The 17966-nt window shown below is 36.8% G+C and overlaps 1 protein-coding gene across 3 annotated transcripts in view; it reads left to right on the top strand.

Annotated features, from left to right (window-relative positions):
* Window positions 1–622: 622 nt before the first annotated feature.
* Ino80 (chromatin-remodeling ATPase INO80) overlaps window positions 623–17966 on the top strand; it is a 31437-nt gene continuing 14093 nt past the window's right edge. Inside the window, exons 1-27 of one of the 3 annotated variants that reach the window (XM_076311517.1) lie at window positions 623–806; window positions 949–1160; window positions 1391–1550; window positions 1629–1708; window positions 1784–1995; window positions 2073–2246; window positions 2311–2607; window positions 2690–2848; window positions 2958–3127; window positions 3202–3418; window positions 3506–3593; window positions 3677–3968; window positions 4037–4239; window positions 4306–4446; window positions 4519–4640; window positions 4721–5016; window positions 5089–5368; window positions 5444–5587; window positions 5666–5921; window positions 6010–6137; window positions 6208–6302; window positions 7648–7720; window positions 8624–8782; window positions 8866–8968; window positions 10966–11078; window positions 11674–11856; window positions 12503–12863. In XM_076311517.1, the coding sequence (XP_076167632.1) occupies window positions 1417–1550; window positions 1629–1708; window positions 1784–1995; window positions 2073–2246; window positions 2311–2607; window positions 2690–2848; window positions 2958–3127; window positions 3202–3418; window positions 3506–3593; window positions 3677–3968; window positions 4037–4239; window positions 4306–4446; window positions 4519–4640; window positions 4721–5016; window positions 5089–5368; window positions 5444–5587; window positions 5666–5921; window positions 6010–6137; window positions 6208–6302; window positions 7648–7720; window positions 8624–8782; window positions 8866–8968; window positions 10966–11078; window positions 11674–11856; window positions 12503–12863 (4480 nt within the window). In that variant the 5' untranslated portion in view covers window positions 623–806; window positions 949–1160; window positions 1391–1416. Of the gene's footprint in view, window positions 885–948; window positions 1161–1390; window positions 1551–1628; window positions 1709–1783; window positions 1996–2072; window positions 2247–2310; window positions 2608–2689; window positions 2849–2957; window positions 3128–3201; window positions 3419–3505; window positions 3594–3676; window positions 3969–4036; window positions 4240–4305; window positions 4447–4518; window positions 4641–4720; window positions 5017–5088; window positions 5369–5443; window positions 5588–5665; window positions 5922–6009; window positions 6138–6207; window positions 6303–7647; window positions 7721–8623; window positions 8783–8865; window positions 8969–10965; window positions 11079–11673; window positions 11857–12502; window positions 12864–17966 lie in introns of all 3 variants that reach the window. The other 2 variants (XM_076311519.1, XM_076311518.1) reach the window with 2 other exon arrangements.

The following is a 17966-nucleotide window of genomic DNA, read 5'->3' as shown; positions in this document are numbered from 1 at the left end:
TGTTACGAATAAGTATGTTTAAAACAATGTACTCCATAAATATTTATTAGTTTATATATTTCATTACTAACGTATACTTATCTTAATTGTTAATAATGTATATTATACTGGCGCGTAATTGTGAATGCTGCAAGATTCGATTTGGGTTTGAGACAATTGTACGCTGTGATATTGAGCGGCAAATTTAAAGCATAGAAAGTTATACTTCAATTTAACGATATTTGTCGTTACTGTTACAATGCATTTAATCGTATAACATGAAATTTGTCATACGTCCATGTTCTTTCTAATGTAATTTACATATTGCAAAAGAAAATCAAAATAAAGTTTTATAAATTCGTTATCATGAAACTAAAGTATATAGATTTATTTATCTCTATAATTTACTTTGAAATTAGTAATTATGAAGAAGTATGCCTTGAAATGCAAAAAGGTGTATAACAATAAATCAAAGTCGAAACTATCTGATATAGTATATTTAAATATCATTAAAATTTATTACACAAAATCGAAACAAACAATAAAATTAGTTGGTCGGCAATAAACATTGGTAAAGCCGTAGATCGCCTATGCATCGGCTACGCTGGCGCCACCTATTGAAAACAAAAATGGTGGCCAACAATATGCCCTATCCCTGCCCTGGTTTTATGGCACGCCAAATGTCTGCGTTCTCTAGGCTTCTTTCTACTATGTATTTCCCTCCGACTGATATACCCATTTTCGATGTGAACAAAGGGAATCATTTTCTCGCGGTCGACCCTATTTTACGTGCTAAATAAGTGGGGCTACTTCTAACCAAACCGAAGGTGATTCAAAACTATCGAATATTTTGCGAAATTATAACCGCACCAGCTCGATTCGTCGTGTCATTCACCTTATATAATGTAATTGGTTACACACGATTCCATACGGCGATTATACGCCTTTAACATGTATTGCCCGTTACAGGAAACACGACAAAACAATCTAGCATTGTGGCAATGCAGTAAGGAGCAGAATCCTATATGCTTTACTAATACAAACTGCAAGATAGACGTTTTTAGTTTGTTACACGCGATGTACGAATTACGTAAAAAATTTCCTGTCGTCCATGTAACCTGTACCATCTGAGTCATTTAATAAATTTAATGAAATGTCAAATAATCACAGAGTCATATTAGGTTCGTACGTATTGCAAATAAAGTATGTTTCCTTGACAACCGGTCTGTCAATGCTATTATTTTAGATGAATTCCTTTGGGCAATCCATCGAATAAAGCTTGCATCTTTAAATAGTTTTTCTTATACATTAGAAATATTTTATATGTTACGATATAAAGGAATATGATTACTTTTAACATTAATAAAGGCTTTAAATGTTTGTCACTTATGGCATATTTTTCTTATTGTAGGTTGTTGAATTTTATATAAGCTGGTAATGACAGATAGGGCACACACAATGAGGTTGGAAGCAGAAATGGCTGCTCCTTTGCATCTACAAAGATTGGAGCGCAGCCTCAATGTACAGCCCTTTTTGAGGCAGATTAATGAATTGTTCCAAGATCCAGCTAGGTAGCTTTTTATCTTTAATGAAACAGCATTTGAAGGAGACACGGATATGGAGTTTTATTATTTTCTTAATTTTTGCAGCGAGGATGATAAATCTGTATCATCGGAATCTTCTGAAGGATCAGACAATTATCTTGATAATGTACTGATTCGAAAAGAAGGTGTGCATACTGTTTTAGTATTTTAAAAATAAAATTTGCCTCTATATAATTATATAATAATCATTAATTTTACAGAAGAAAGAATTAATAAATTGAGGCTCTATAATATGTCAGGTGTGGGAGAAGAACGCCGTTGGTTACAAGACATTTTGTTAAGTGATTCATCTGATAGCTCGGCTTCAGGATCTGATACAGATAGTCCTATTACAGAAGAAGATTTTCAGGAAATGTTAAAATTTCATATACTTAGGAAAAAGTATCAAGGTCGCTTTTACCAGAAACCAGAGGTAAGTTTAAAACTTTAGAAGAGGTAGAATTTGTAAGGTACAAAGCATCAATAGTAATGTAAAATTCTTATTTTTAGAATATACAGTACCAGTATTATAGTGCTGGTTTATTATCGAATTATGATAGATTTTTAGAACACCAAAAGTTAATAGTTGGAAATAAGAAGAAGAAGGAGAAGAAGCCAGATAAAAAAGTCATGAAGATAAAAAAAGAAAAAGTTTCTCGTCATAGACCATCTGAAGATTATCCTGTATGTGAATTAGAAATTGTTTTAATATTGTTTACTATCAGTAAGGGTTATATATGATTTTTAGGAAGGGGAATATCCAGACGAAGAATGGGACCGCACAATGCCTAGAGAAGAAGAATTAGATGAAGCTGAATTGGAAGCAATAATGCGTCATCAACCTCGCCAGCGTGGCAGAAAAAAGCATAATAATAAAAGCCCAGAAGTTATGGCAATGAGAAGAAGAAAAATTTGGGTAATGATGTCCAAAAAAGAACTGGGAAAAGTACAAAGAGCAAAAACCAATAATCATAAGGAAATGTTAATTAGTTGTAAGAAAGTAGCACAACACTGTATGAAATATTGGAGGCAAAAGGCTATGCAAGTGAGTATTGCTCTATATTAATACTTATCTATATTCATATGCAGACACTTTAAAGAATTGCATACTTTCTTTGATTTTATAGTCACAAAAGAATATGAAAGAGACTATATGGCGGGCGAAACGTCTTACAAGAGAAATGCAGTCATACTGGAAACGTTATGATCGCGTAGAACGTGAGACAAGGAGAAGATTAGAGAAAGAAGCTGAAGAACAAAGGAAGATGGATGTAGAACTTATTGAGGTAATTAATGTTACCTTTATTTCTAATACTTTTATATACAGTGTAACAAACATACAAAGAGAAGAAACACCCTGATGATTTTTTTTATCATATATTTTTTATTATTTAGGCAAAACGCCAGCAAAGGAAATTAAACTTTCTCATTACACAAACTGAGCTATATGCTCACTTTATGTCTCGAAAACTGGGAAAAGCTTCTCCTGAAGAACAGCTGAGAATTTTAAATCAATTAGACGAAGAAAAAAATCCAAGGCTTATTGGAATTGATGATTATGACAGGTAAAATATTTGCTTTTATTATGATACAATATAATTTTATATTTGTACATTACCTATCATTTATATAAATATAGCGAAATCATGAAGCAAAAAGCAAAAAGAAATGCTACTGAAGCATTTGATAATGAAAAAGCTAGAGCAAAACAATTTGATACTGCAGCTGCATCTCAAGAATTACGCCTTAGTGATACTCCAGAAAATTTAGAGCATCCTCAGCCTTCAATTTTTAAAGGAAATCTTAAGGGTTATCAATTAAAAGGAATGAATTGGTTAGCTAATTTATATGATCAGGTTCGTTTGTATTAATATCGTTATGGTATAAAGTACAAATATTTAAATAAAATAAATTTTTATTCAAATATTTTTGGTATTCTTTAGGGAATTAGTGGAATTCTGGCAGATGAAATGGGTCTGGGAAAAACTGTACAATCTATAGCATTTCTGTGTCATGTCGCTGAAAGATATTGTAAGTTACTTAAAAGAATCTTTTGATACTATGGTTTTTTAAAAAATGAATTGTATTTTCAAGCATTCAATAATTATTCACAGCTGTATGGGGGCCGTTTTTAATTATATCACCGGCCTCAACGTTACATAATTGGCAGCAAGAAATGGCACGATTCGTACCAATGTTTAAGGTAGTTCCGTATTGGGGGAATCCGCAGGAACGCAAAATATTGAGACAATTTTGGGACACTAAAGATTTGCACACAAAAGAAGCTTCATTTCACGTAGTGATAACTAGTTACCAATTAGTCATTACCGATTACAAATACTTTAACAGAATAAAGTGGCAGTACATGATCTTAGACGAAGCACAAGCTATAAAGAGCACTAGCAGGTTGGTGTTTATTCGTTTGTACTGCTTTATTTGCGTACACGTGATATTTTAACATCTATCCTTTGCAGTATGAGGTGGAAATTGTTGCTCGGATTCAGTTGTCGCAATAGGTTGTTACTTAGCGGTACACCTATACAAAATAGCATGGCAGAATTGTGGGCGTTGTTACATTTTATAATGCCAACTTTGTTTGATTCTCACGATGAATTTAACGAATGGTTTTCCAAAGATATCGAAAGTCACGCTGAAAACAAAACAGGGATCGATGAAAGTAAGGGTTTTCATCTTGCAATATTTTTGTGTACTCGTAATTTCTAATATTTCTTTCCTCATTCAGAGCATTTATCGAGGTTACATATGATCTTGAAACCGTTTATGTTACGGAGAATAAAGAAGGATGTAGAAAATGAATTGTCTGATAAGATAGAAGTTATGGTTTACTGTCCTCTTACAACACGACAAAAGTTACTTTATTCGGGTAAGTTGTCCTAATTGTACATTTCTTAGCATCGTAATTTTTTCTACAGTATAATATCTCCTTTCTGTACAGCATTGAAGAAGAAAATTAGAATAGAAGACCTGTTACATTACACAGTGGGTGGTGGCGATACTGCGACTAACGATAAAAATTTCACATCAAATCTTATGAATCTAGTCATGCAATTCCGTAAGGTAATGATCAACCTGCATTGATTTTCAATGAGTTTTTAATAAACGACGTTGTTTATACGCTTAGCGAATGTCAATTACAGGTTTGCAATCATCCAGAACTTTTTGAACGCAGAGATGCTAGATCTCCATTCTTCATGCACACAGAATTTTACGAAATGCCTGCATTATTATATACGGAGGGACTCTTGCACCTCTCGTTGCCATCCAAAGATCACTTCTTGTATAATAAGTTGTTCATATTTGCTACTGAATATATACATCGAACTCTTCACGATGGCAGCGAAAAATTTTCCCGAAATCCCTTCTCATTTAGTAGATTTATTAACTTGTCGCCGATGGAGATGAACAAAGTGTTTATCATTGGTATTTTATTCAGGTATACAAATTGTTTGTGCTAAATGTGTTGTATGTAACCCATTGGAAAACTAATTATATTTTATGTGCATAGATTATGTCTTGCAACTATAATGGAGAGGAGGATAAAAATGACGCGCTATTGGGAAGATTGGAGTGCCGATGAGAGAACAGAAATCCCTAGAAATCAAATGCTTCTTTTGCCTAGAAAAATTGACTCTTCATCGCGAGCAATGCGCGGTTTAATATTTACAAAGAAAATTATCGAGGGTGAACCTGTATATACGCATACGACACACATTATTCACTCAATGCCGGAGACCGTTGCCCATCGAATTTTGCGTAGCAGCAAAAAGACTGCTCAAACGATGAAGGTTGAGAATTTTGGTTGAAACTATTTCTGCTCGCTTTTACTCAAAATATTAAACATTTAATTTTTCTGTTTACAGAGAATACTTCCTTCTACCAAAGCAGAACAAGAAGACTCAAAGGTGACCTTGCTGCCAGAACATCTTCATCTTCCAAGACCACCGATAATGAGACATTGTCAACAGACTACCATTCCATCCTTTATCCGCGATAGTTATCCTAAGGTTGTTTAAACGATACACAGTAACGTGATCGAGTAATGGTGGTTGTGGGAATTTAATGAACGAACGATTCCATTTCAGGTACAAGCTAGTCCTCGAAAACTGTATGTTAGTAGTAGTTCCGCAGCGTGTGCGTGGAGACGACATGAGGAATGCGGTGGAAAATTTGGACAAAGACTTCTTTGGCTTGGCTGTGAACAAGCCCTTTCTACTTTGCCATCGCTAGAGAGCTCTAGTCCTCGTATAGCACAAACGACATCAACGTTTTCTGTTCAATCCCATGGTGGACTATCTGCGTGCACACCCATTAACGGATGGTCAAACATCATAGTACCAGGCAAATATTTTTTTAAAAATTGTATACTAAGAAGTATACCCCTCGATTGTGCATTACACGTTTTTTTTTTTTTCTAAATTTGTTACAGATAAGCAAACATTGGTAACAGATGCAGGAAAACTTTCAGTATTGGATAGCCTTCTGCGTCGTTTGAAGGAACAGGGTCATCGTGTCCTCATCTATTCTCAGATGACGAAAATGATTGACTTGTTAGAGGTATCCTAATTTCGTTTACATAAACGTAAGCATGATCGTCGTAAGATTGTACATTATATTTTCGTTACAGGAATACATGTATCATAGGAAACACACTTTCATGAGATTAGACGGCTCCTCTAAAATTTCAGACCGACGAGATATGGTTGCAGACTTTCAGAAGAGGTAAACTTTCACAATGTATACCTTTCACGCAACGAATTTCTCGTTCGTTTCGTTGCAATTCGTAAGTATCTCACGCATAATCGTCTAGCAGCTGAACATTTTAATATCTGTCCATCTAAACGAGCGTCGTCTACTCCTTTAATGAGAATAGATCATTAATAAACTGAATGAATTCTTTCCCGACACTGTTTAGAATATGTATTAGCTTCGCATCGTGTTGCATGTCTAAAGTGTGGCCTCTTAGCATGTCGTTCCTTGGCTCACTCGCGCATAACCAACACGCGAATTAATTGGCGAATCGTCCCCGTCTCGTAGACAGCTGCGGCTTCGGCTACCCGCCACGAATACATGATTCTAATAACGGGCGGTCGTCATCTTTCAGCCACGTCGTTGCAACGTATCTTAGTTGTCATTTTTTATACATAAAACACTGGTACACACTAATACAATTGTAGCCGATTTATTTATGAAGTAGGAAAGTAGTAAATACATCATGGTATTATTTATAACAATAAACGTTTCGATCTTGGCTTTAGATCATTTTCAGTGAAACGTATTATAAATTTTAAAACGAATTACTTAAGCATTAAGTATCGAGCAAACAAGAATAATTAAATGGCAATTTACATTAAAATCATAGAGTCAACAGTAAAACATATATACAAAAGATTAGGATGATTGTCACGTACGACAATTTTTGTATATGGTTGAAACTAATTACAATGATATTATTACTATAATTGGCAGATCTGATTTTAATAGTATCACTACTGGATGCGAACAAAATTGTTGTTACGACTAATAGTATGAATACTAATTATATTGCTATTATTTACAGTAGTAGATCATTGTAACGTACTGCAAGCAATTTCTGTCAATACTATTAATCTGATGTTTTGAAACTTCTTGTCAGTCCTACTCTCCTAGTACAAATCTAATCATCTACTATTTCTGGATCTTATAATACCACTTCCACAAAACTGTTTTACATATTGTTATTCAGCATCGCAGGTGGACTTTTCAAGTACAATTCCTTATCTATGAATGACACTGGATTAACGAGAACCTCAACAATCATCAAAACAATCCTTAACATACACCTTAACGCTCCAAAGACGCGTTCCAAACACACTCCTTGAGTTATTATAGTCTTCACACTGGCTTGTCAGGACCAGGGTGGAGGGTAACCGAATCGTCGAAATCTTGTTCACGATAGCGCCCGCTCGGGCTGCGTTTCATACTGGAAATCCTCTAAGTGCTCTCTGCACGGCATTTCGAATTAATTTACATACAAAACACTGCGTGCTAGGGCCGCTCAATCTACAAGGACTGTTTCATGTTTCAGGGCGGACATATTCGTCTTTCTGCTGAGCACTCGAGCTGGAGGCCTGGGAATAAACCTCACCGCCGCAGACACGGTCAGTAATTTTATCCTTGCTTTATCGGCGGTGCCTTGTACGTATTCGCTTAGGATTTCACGGCTCGAGTTGTCAGGCTCTCTGTTACTCGCAACCCCCAAAACTCCGGACAATCGTCATCGACCCAGGAACGACACCGAGTGACACGGGAGAAGGCGAAGAAGAGTCCAGAGAAGAAATAGCGTGAGGAATCACGATCCTGTCTTACATGGAGACAACAGTTAATCACGAAAGTGTCGTTCAATACCTGATTCTACCGTCATCGATTTAACAAGTCCCAAACTATGTCTGATAAAGTACCATTGAAGATGGGATGGAGTATCAACGTGTACAAAGAAGAAAAGAAGACAATTTCAAGCGTCTTGACCGAGATAGAGCCATAAAAATTGTTTACAAATTTTATCTTAATTATTTCCTGTCAGAGATTATCGAACGGTCCAATATCTTTCAATTACTTGGCACTCGAATTTCATTTTGTAATGTTTCTTAATCTCTCGTTCGTTCAAGAGAATTGTTTGTAAAATGCTGAGTGAGTCAGGAACGAGAACAAGGCAGCAAATTAATGACAGAATCAATACGATTTTTTGGCCAGGGTCGTTCGCCCCGCATTGCCGAAACTGCATTCTGTTGTGCACGAACGTGGGCTGCAGGTATGCGTCGCTGAATGCATTTGCATATGCCCTCGTTCGAATATCGAGTGGAAAGAGAACTGTCCCTATTTAGAGCGTCACGCGATAGATGTTTGTACGCTGAACGTTGGTTTCTCTAGGCTTATAAAGAGGACAATTTTATTCCTGTCAGGGAAGAAACAGATCTTAAGGATTATCTTTTTTTAGAATAAAAATGCAACTTTTAATGTCATGTTCGATGTTGATTTAATGTTCAAAATATTCTGCTTCGCAGGTGATCTTTTATGACAGTGATTGGAACCCTACGGTGGACCAACAGGCTATGGATCGCGCCCATAGATTGGGACAAACGAAACAGGTGACGGTGTACAGATTGATCTGCAAGGGAACAATCGAGGAGAGAATACTGCAGCGTGCTCGAGAAAAGAGCGAGGTTTGTTTCTTTACCAATTATGTAAAATAAGTAAATTGTACCAAGGAGCTTAATTTGATTCAATTGGAAATCATTCCTTCCAGATACAACGTATGGTGATCAGTGGAGGTAACTTCAAACCAGACACTCTGAAGCCCAAGGAGGTTGTTTCTCTCTTGTTGGATGATGAGGAAATTGAAGCAAAATGTGAGTGTTGATATATAACATTGGGTAGCACAAGATTGTTGGTAGAATCTTGATCCGTACATTAATCGTTATCAATGAATGAAACTTAGTGTTTTATTGTAGAAAGTACTCTACGAGTTCTCATAAATTGATTTAACACATGTTTTCACTTTTTTCTTCTCGTAAAAGGGAAAAATAAAGAATGTGTATCAATTGTACTTATGAGGGTTTGTAAAATACTTTGTAAAAAATAAATCACTACATTCCATTTATGCTGGTTCTGTTACAGTGACTATGTTCTTATAACAACGATGAATCAATTATTAACATTATGAGTTAACACGTTCGCTACCACGTGTTATACATGCGTATCAAAGATGATTTTATATTTTATGCTCACATAAAGAAATAAGGTATGAACTATTGATCTGTGTCACGTATCTGTGACATATTATGTAGAATATTCGGTTGGACTATTTAATACATTTTATTTGTACATAGATAGAATTTTGGATTAATAGAAATATTAATCACTTCTATTAAGTCACTTTAATAGAAATAGAAGTGTATATATTGCTTATTCTATTCAAAACAAATATCATAATCTATATAGTCCAAGAAAGTATAACTTATTATAAGTCAATCTTTATTTATATTTAAAATTCTTTCCATTTTATTTATTTAGTTTCTCTCCTTTCATCTTTAGGCTAAAAGAACAAGCATTTATAGAAATGAACAATTAGAATGTACATTTCATGTTGTAATTTATTATTTTGGTATAGTTTAATTTTATTATTTAGATTTTTTAAGACTGAACATTTCATTCCTTTTAAATTTTACATTAAACTTCCGATCATAATAATTCGTTACAAGTTGTAGATATTATTACTTCCATACTCACATACATACTTTATCTTCTTGTTGTACATTTTAATTATTTGTAAATTTTTAGATATAAACTATGCCTGTTAGAATTACATTTACTCTAATATTCATTTTAATAGATTTGTAATTATTTTCAGCCGTGTATTAGTATCATATATAATCGAATTAACGTAAACAAATACGAGACATTACTTCTCGACGCCTAACTCCAATTCAATTTTAATTACAGAAAGTGTGCTCTAAGCATGCAACGAGTGAGATTTCATTTATTCTTTATTAGAGAAGGTCGAAAAGAAAGTTAATTCAATCTTTTTATTCAGAATTTAATTTACTTTAACATTTATTCAAACAATTTTTTAACATTTTTACAAATGACAAATATACATATACCAGAAATACAAAAACTTACAAGTGATAACCGTAGTCATACACGAAACGATTTTAAACGAAATTAAAATAGAAAATTCAAATGTAATGAAGTTTTAACGGACATTAAAATTCGCTGAAAAAAAAAATTAATTCTTTTAAAAACGCGATCAAGGTGTCCCAAAACTTGTGAAGAAATTTTTTTTCATAATTTCTCGCATTACAACGCTTTCCGTGGTGGTAGGTCGGAAAGTAAAAACGGAAATAATAAGTTAATTTAATCGAAACCGATTAAAAGAAAATGGAGGCTCCGTATTCTCGGTCCCACACTCTCTGAATAATATAATACCTCCCCCCTCTCCCCGTGGCTGCTGCTCCGCTCCGGGATCTCATTGAAAGAAAGTTTGAAATGCAAATAGCAATACCAAGTTTAGTCTCGCGTTTTTGTTCAGCGAAGCGCGATTTCGGTCGCACTCTCGCGCATTCGGATACGCACATGGCGCAAAAGCGAGAGAGAGAGAGAGATGTAGCGGCGTCAGCGTTGCGGAGAGGAGTGGCGGAGTGGGGAGAGTGGCGGAGTGACGAAGTGACGGAGTGGGGGGAGTGATGGAGAGACGGAGTGGGGTAGTGGCGGAGTGACGGAGTGGGGGGAGCGTGGATGCAATTACATTATGCTCGTTAGGTTATGCTAATGCCCTAATAACGAATAATAATAAGAGAAGCAACGAACGTCCCCGTATACAAGCCCCCATGTCCGTATATTTCAGACAGCCAACGGAGCGAGGAGAGAAAGCAGCACGCGGAGGATGCTCGCCTCGACTCGAACCTATACCACAAGGAGAGGGACCGGAAGAGGAAGTTAACTGCGCTTCCGGTCAAGGTGAGCCCGACGCCCTTAGAGCCGCTATCGGTTCCGTCTTTCTTCTTCCTTCTCGGTACATGGATTCGCCGTTATTGGTCGCGTCTCCTCTTTTCGTTCCTCGCGAGCTACACTTTCCCCTGTTTTTTGGACCTCGACCTGTGACCAATGACGGCCACGTTCGGACCGATTGGTAATTGAAATATACAGGGTGTACCGAGTAAATAGTTACAATTTGTTTTCTCAGAATTTGAGAAAGGTATCGATTTGATTTTTGGTATTGAAAAATTATATAGAGGGAGTAGTGATTTTTTAGCGCGCTAACAAATTTTTTTGAGATCAATATACAGGGTGTACCGAGTAAATAATTACAATTTGTTATTCGCACCTTCGAATAAAAAAGGAACATACTCGAAGCAAACAATATATTCGAGATTTTGTAACAAATCTTTTATTAGATTTTCCCAATTACTTGTCGTTAACCGAAACTTCGGGAATATGTTTATAAATAAATATTTCGTCGCACCGATAGAACTCGCACTTTTACCAAAACTTGTCACACATTCAGAAGCAAAATAAATTCGTATATTACTATTTCGAGGTATTTACTTCTCAGGGAGACGCTAAGAAACCTTGTCTGGCCGATTCAAACGGTGACAAACTCGGTGATATCCAAGCCAATTCCAACGATAGCAATCAAACCAGTGGCAGCGTGCAATCGCATCTTGTGAACAATCATCAACAAATCCTTGACACAGGAGACGATCACAGTGTTCCAACCAGCCCAGTCAAGTCGGAGGTTTGTACTTGTTTAAGTCAGTTTAAGTCACTCGTGCAATTAGTGCTGATTTAGAGCAGAAAGAAAATCATTAGGTTCAGGAATTTTATTTTAATATAATAAATTAATTCATATGTCCCTAAACTAAACATTTTTAGAAATATCTGTTCACTTTTAAAAATATATATTACATCGCTATAACGCTCTATTTACAAAATTTTTATCAAATCAAATATCCAATGTCTATGCATTCTTGTGTAAAACCACAGTGACAGTTATACAAGTTCAATAGATACACAGTGACACTTACTAGGATATCTACCTTTTTCTAGTCAATATATACGAATTCAATATACAGTGACAGTTATTAGGACATCTACCCTTTTCTAGTCAATATACGAGTTCAATATACAGTGACAGTTTTTAATACATCTACCTTTTTCTAATCAACATATCAGATCAGTCGATATACACATAATGAAAGTTATTACATAACCTACATAACCTAAATAAATGCATTTGCCTTGATATTCCCTCAATGTCACATAAGGTTTATCGAATCAAAAAACCAAACTTCATACATTCGGAACAATTTTGGCTCGGAGAGTTTGCGTGTACATTCGGCCGCAAGTTGTAAGGTTAATTCGAATTTATCCGATATATTCAGGACGAGACGAGTAACGATGGTCTGGTCGTCGACGTGGACGGTCCAGTGGGAGGAAGTGGCGCCGACGCTCGACAACTGCGAGTCGGTCAGTTCGGAGAACCCTGCAAGGTCAGTCGTCTGGATCACCACGTCCCCTACAGCAGTGGGCCCAGTGTTCGAATGAGGCCCACGATACGCGGCACCAGTAAACGCGGCAGACCTCGCGGTTCGCGCAGAGGAGGGCCCGTGGGAGGAAAAGGCAGAGGTCTTCTGTTGCTTCATCCACCATCGTCGAAGGGTGTCGCTGGTGGCGATCCTCAGTCACCAGCATCGTTGTCTCCGAACAACAGTAGCGCAGCCTGTGAGCAAAGTCAACAACACGGTGAGTGTATGGCTTATTGGGCGAATTTCTTGATAATTATTATTCATCGCTGTTTTCGTATGCAGAGTATCATTTAAACCTGTTGAATGAGGAATTTTGTTTTAAAAATCACTTGAAAAGATTTTTGAAAAATATTTTTCTCGTGAAATTTAAGTATACAAATCTCTTTATTGAATAAATTCCTTAAAATATTTTTCTCGTGAAATTTAGGTTTAAAAATCTCTCACTTTTATAAATTTTTAAAGATATTTTTCTTGTGGAATTTAGTTTTAAAAATCACTTGAAAAAATTTTTTTAAATATTTCCCTTGTGGAATTTAGATATGAAAATCCCTCACCTGAATAAGTTCCTTGAAATATTTTTCTCGTGAAATTTAGGTATGAAAATCTCTCACTGGAATAAATTTTAAAAAATATTTTGCTTGTGGAAATATTGAAAATAAAATATTTTTTGATACAAATATCTCAAGAAGAAATGCTAACGATATGATTCTTATTGTCGATAAATTTGTTTATTTATGCACTCTTAAGTATAAGAAAGAGAAAGTATAGGATATTGTTAAAAAAAATATCGTGATTTTGAGAAAAAATTTTTTTTGAGAACCAACTTTGTCTTCTGAAGTTTTTTCATACGGTAAAAAATAATGCAGATATTTAAATAATCCCATTTAGCTGAGACACCTTGTATATGTGAAACCTACCAAAAAAATCATAGATGTCGATCTCGAACAATTTTCGATTATAGTTTCTATTTATACCTACCAAGCGGAAAATATTACTCCTATAATTGTACCTTTAACATAAGTAAATTGTAAAAAGATCTATAACTATATGTTTTAAACGACATAATGTTAAAAATAATTTTTTTGAATTTTAAAATTCTATTTAATATGAATATTCATTAATAAGTATATCGTTGTGTTGTAATAACTAAATAATATACTTCATAAATAAGTATATTGTAAAGAGTTGACTTCAAGGTCATTTGGCAAGGTCGATGAGAAAAATAAATATATCCATTCGATACGATCACAAAGGCAGAGTTGTCGTGCAATATCGAACAATACTTGTCGATGAATATTTTAATATTCAGTTTGGATCTGACGAGATCATTTCCAAATTGTCGAGTTCAGTTGCCAACGAGGACATATCTATTTTATGCGCTCGGTTATTATACGCAATTAACGCGATTCGCGCGATTAATTAGCAGTATCGGTTTTTATGGATTATTTAGATTACAGGTAAGATTTTATGTTCGCGCTATCGCGATAATAGATCCACATAACCGTTTTGCAGGATCGTCTTATCCAATAATGGCGGTAGATATGTATTAACTTCTACAGTCTTCGTTTTTTCAGTTCCACTTCGTTGATTCACGATATGGTCGGGGTATAATAAATTTTGTACGCTTGCAAATTAGCACTGGAATTATTCGTTTATTTTTCTTGTAATTTTTCTCTGTTCGAATATTCGAACGCCTCGGTGATCCGAGTATTCGAAAAGTATAATTCGAGTACTATTCGAATACATGATTATTCAAATACTTTGTCCACTGATGAGGCATCCGAATATTTCAAGTACTTCACTAATGTGAGATGAATTATAAAAAGCTTATTAAATACATCGTGCTTTTTTAAATATAATTTTTATTTCATATTTGAATAGTGGTACTCGAATACAAAAGTATTCGAAGTTTATTCGTAGCAGTCGAATATAAAAGTATTCGAAGTTTATTCGTAACAGTCGAATACAAAAGTATTCGAAGTTTATTCGTAACAGTCGAATACAAAAGTATTCGAAATTCATTCCTAAAAGTCGAATACCTCTCAATTATTCAAATAGTCTCAAATACAGTGCGAACAAAGAGGATCGAGTCAAAGATAATAATAAGAATAATATCGAGAGTGGTCGTTTTAAAGAAACGTCCAATTACAAAAATTAATATTTTTCATTTCTTGTTTACAATAATGGTATCGATGGATCGGCGAGGTTCTCCCGATTAAAATGAGTACAAACCCGACGTATATCGAATGAACTTCATTCCTAAAAAATTCAAATATCCCAAGTAGCAAAAATAATGCAATAGTAGTAAACTTTCTTCAATTTACGTATTATTTTGATCGAGAGATCCTCACCGATCTGTCGACATCATTATTACAAAAATGATAGAAAAGAAAAAATTCTTGCAACCGAATGATTCATCGTAATGCGCGCGGCGGTTTCTTTGAAGTGTTTGAACCATTCGCTGTCCTTGTCCATCGGATCGAATTACACTCATCTCGAGACACTGAAAGTAATAGGAGAATGATGGGGATAGGCCATTGAAATTCGTACAAGCATTACTGCGTGTGATATTGGGTCGAACCAATTTATCGAAAACAAAATGCAATCTACTGTTAATAAATTGCAAACATCTCCCCTCGGTGCAGATTACGACAGAAGCAACTAGTCGATCGTTTCAGGGTCCAATTAAAGGGAACTTCAATTTTAGCGATTAACGCGTGGAAAGAGGATTTCATTGCCCCCCCCCCCATCCCTCCACTGCTTTCGTTTCTAAGGTTCCATCTGCCCACGAGTCGAAAATTCTCACTCGAAATTTTCGCTCCAATCGTCGTGAATCGAGCGGGGTCGTCGAGAGAGGATTAATCGAAACTTACTTAAGGGGCTCTGTACAGAAGGGTGGGGGTGGGGGGCTCGAAATGCCCCTGGACGCTGAAAATGACTTTTCATGACGCACCCTCGAACCGATAAGGCCGTTAAATCCCACTGACTCTTTCATAGACTCCCCCCCCCCCCCCCCCCGCTCTCCCTCAATATTTTGCTACTGTCGCGCCGGTTGGCCGCGTTCTCATGGGATTTCACTGTGCAAAAGAAAACTGTGCCCCTGTGGGGTCCCCATGCTGACACGGATCCGTCGAAATTCCCTCGCGGGCACATGTGCGCGCAAGTGCTGCCGGAGAACAGTTGGCGTACTTCCAAAGGGTACGAGATTCACCCTTCGAGGTATATATGCCCCCCTCCCCCTTCCTCCACTCCCCCAACCGATGTCTCGTGACTCACTGTTTAGCGCACGGCTTTCGTGTCCCCTGAGTCCGCGTCTTCTGGGCCCCTGGGGGTCGTCTTGGCGCTCTGACGTTGGAGTGGGGGAAACGTTGCAGTTTGCAGCGCTAGAGCGCGTTCCTCGCGAACCGAAACAGATGACGCGTGGGGGTAAACGGTGCAAGAGGAAAGACTCGAGTAAAATGTTTGAACGAAAGTGATTTTCGGACATTTTTTTATAACGTAAAATCTCAATGAAATTTTTCGTTACTTTATATATATATTGGGTGGGTTGTTCGGATAGTTATTTCGTTTTTTTTTTAGAGTGTATAAATATTTTATTAAATTATATATTCTTCATTTTGGAAAACGAATTCGATTAAAAGTAAATTTTGAAGAAAAGTTCAATTTGATCAAGGTCAAAAATGATCAAAATTGCTACTAATAACCACACTTCATCGTACCAGATATTTGTAACTAATTTCATAAATAATACTTTGCGACCGACTCATTATAGTACCAATAGCTGATCGATAACACTATCCCCGATATAATAACAAAACTCCGCCATATTTGCAAAACTAAGACCAAGAGGCGGTTACGTCTATAAGAAAAAGTTGTTCAAAATATCGATCCCTGTAACATATTCAAAAATCATCGAAATCGGTGGAGCCATTCGCTCTCTACGCAAAATCATGAAGTTTCACGTTCCACGCGGTCGCCGTATAGCCTGGCTATTAGCGCGAATCTAACCTATCTCGTCCATCGCGGACGATTTGGCACGCGCGCGAAGCATCGGAGTCTCTTCGTTGCGTAACGCGTCGCGCGGCGAATAATGACGAGAGGAGCCGAAACGATGGACGAAGGGTGGGGGGAGGAGTCAACACGATGGAGCCGTGGGTACGGGGGAGCGGAAAGGGGAACAGAAAACGCGGCGACGCCCGACGAAAGCGAGCCGCACGAAAACGAGTAGGTGGCCTCGCGTAACGACACGTGGACCGTGAGTTTACGCGGAGCACGTTGCACCTCGCGCGTACCGATCTTCTTCTTCGTCCTACATATACGGAAAAGGAAAGGAAAGGGGTCGTCCTCTCTCTCCCGCTTGTCGTCGACTGGAAGGCGAGCGGACAATAGCAGGTGCGGAGCGAACGCGACAGCTGCGATCGATGATGCTCTTCTTAGGTTTTTGGAACTCGCTCACGTCTTCCTCCTCCCCCCACCCCTCCTTCACCACCCCCTAGCCCCGCTCTCCTCACCCCTTTCCCACTATCACTTCGTTACCGCGCCTCGTTTGCTTCTCTCTTCTATCGTTTCGCAGTCCCCTCCATCCTCCGTAATTTTCGCGCGGCTTTCGAGCATCGTTGAGCAACCCTACCCCTCCCCTCAACCCCACCCTTCCTTCCCGCCGATAGGACGTCTCCTCTTTGCGTTGTACACAGGATTGTAGTGAATGGGACCAGTTCAATGACACTGTCGTTGGCGCGTTGAACGTCAATGTATACTTTTTTTTTATTTAACGACTTTTTCAATGTAAAAAAAAAAATGAAAAAGAATACAAGTACGAGAAATAATAGTTTTAGGGCACAATCTAATCGAACAATGGAATGACCGAACGCAGATGAATTTGGAAAATGGAAATAGTAAAGAGAGACAATGGATTCTATTGGATTTTTTCAAGTTTGCGAAGAGATTTTTCCTGGAAGTTAATTATCAAGGATTTTTTAATATTGTTAGATAAAAAAAGTTAAATTATGTAACATGAATACACTATAAAAAGGTTTTGAAATATATTAGAAAAATTATTATTTAATTGTATTCAGTGGGGCTTCGTTAAAAGTTTACCGTTATAATAATGTCTCTGGTATCGATGGAATTTGTTACTCGGATTCAAGATCAATCATCCCCACCCCTTTTCGGCATATTTAAGTTGTTCGAGTACCGACAAAAAATTCTTTACTCGTGCTTCGCGTATTAATAAGAATTGACTGCCCCGATTTTCTATCATTATGCGAGGTGTAGTATTGTTTTGAAGCGGTCTGTGGAAAGGTAAAGTTTGAGAACCACT

Source organism: Ptiloglossa arizonensis, chromosome 5 (assembly GCF_051014685.1).
Source record: "Ptiloglossa arizonensis isolate GNS036 chromosome 5, iyPtiAriz1_principal, whole genome shotgun sequence".
NCBI lineage: Eukaryota > Metazoa > Arthropoda > Insecta > Hymenoptera > Colletidae > Ptiloglossa > Ptiloglossa arizonensis.
This window is presented reverse-complemented; position numbering and strand designations above follow the sequence as displayed.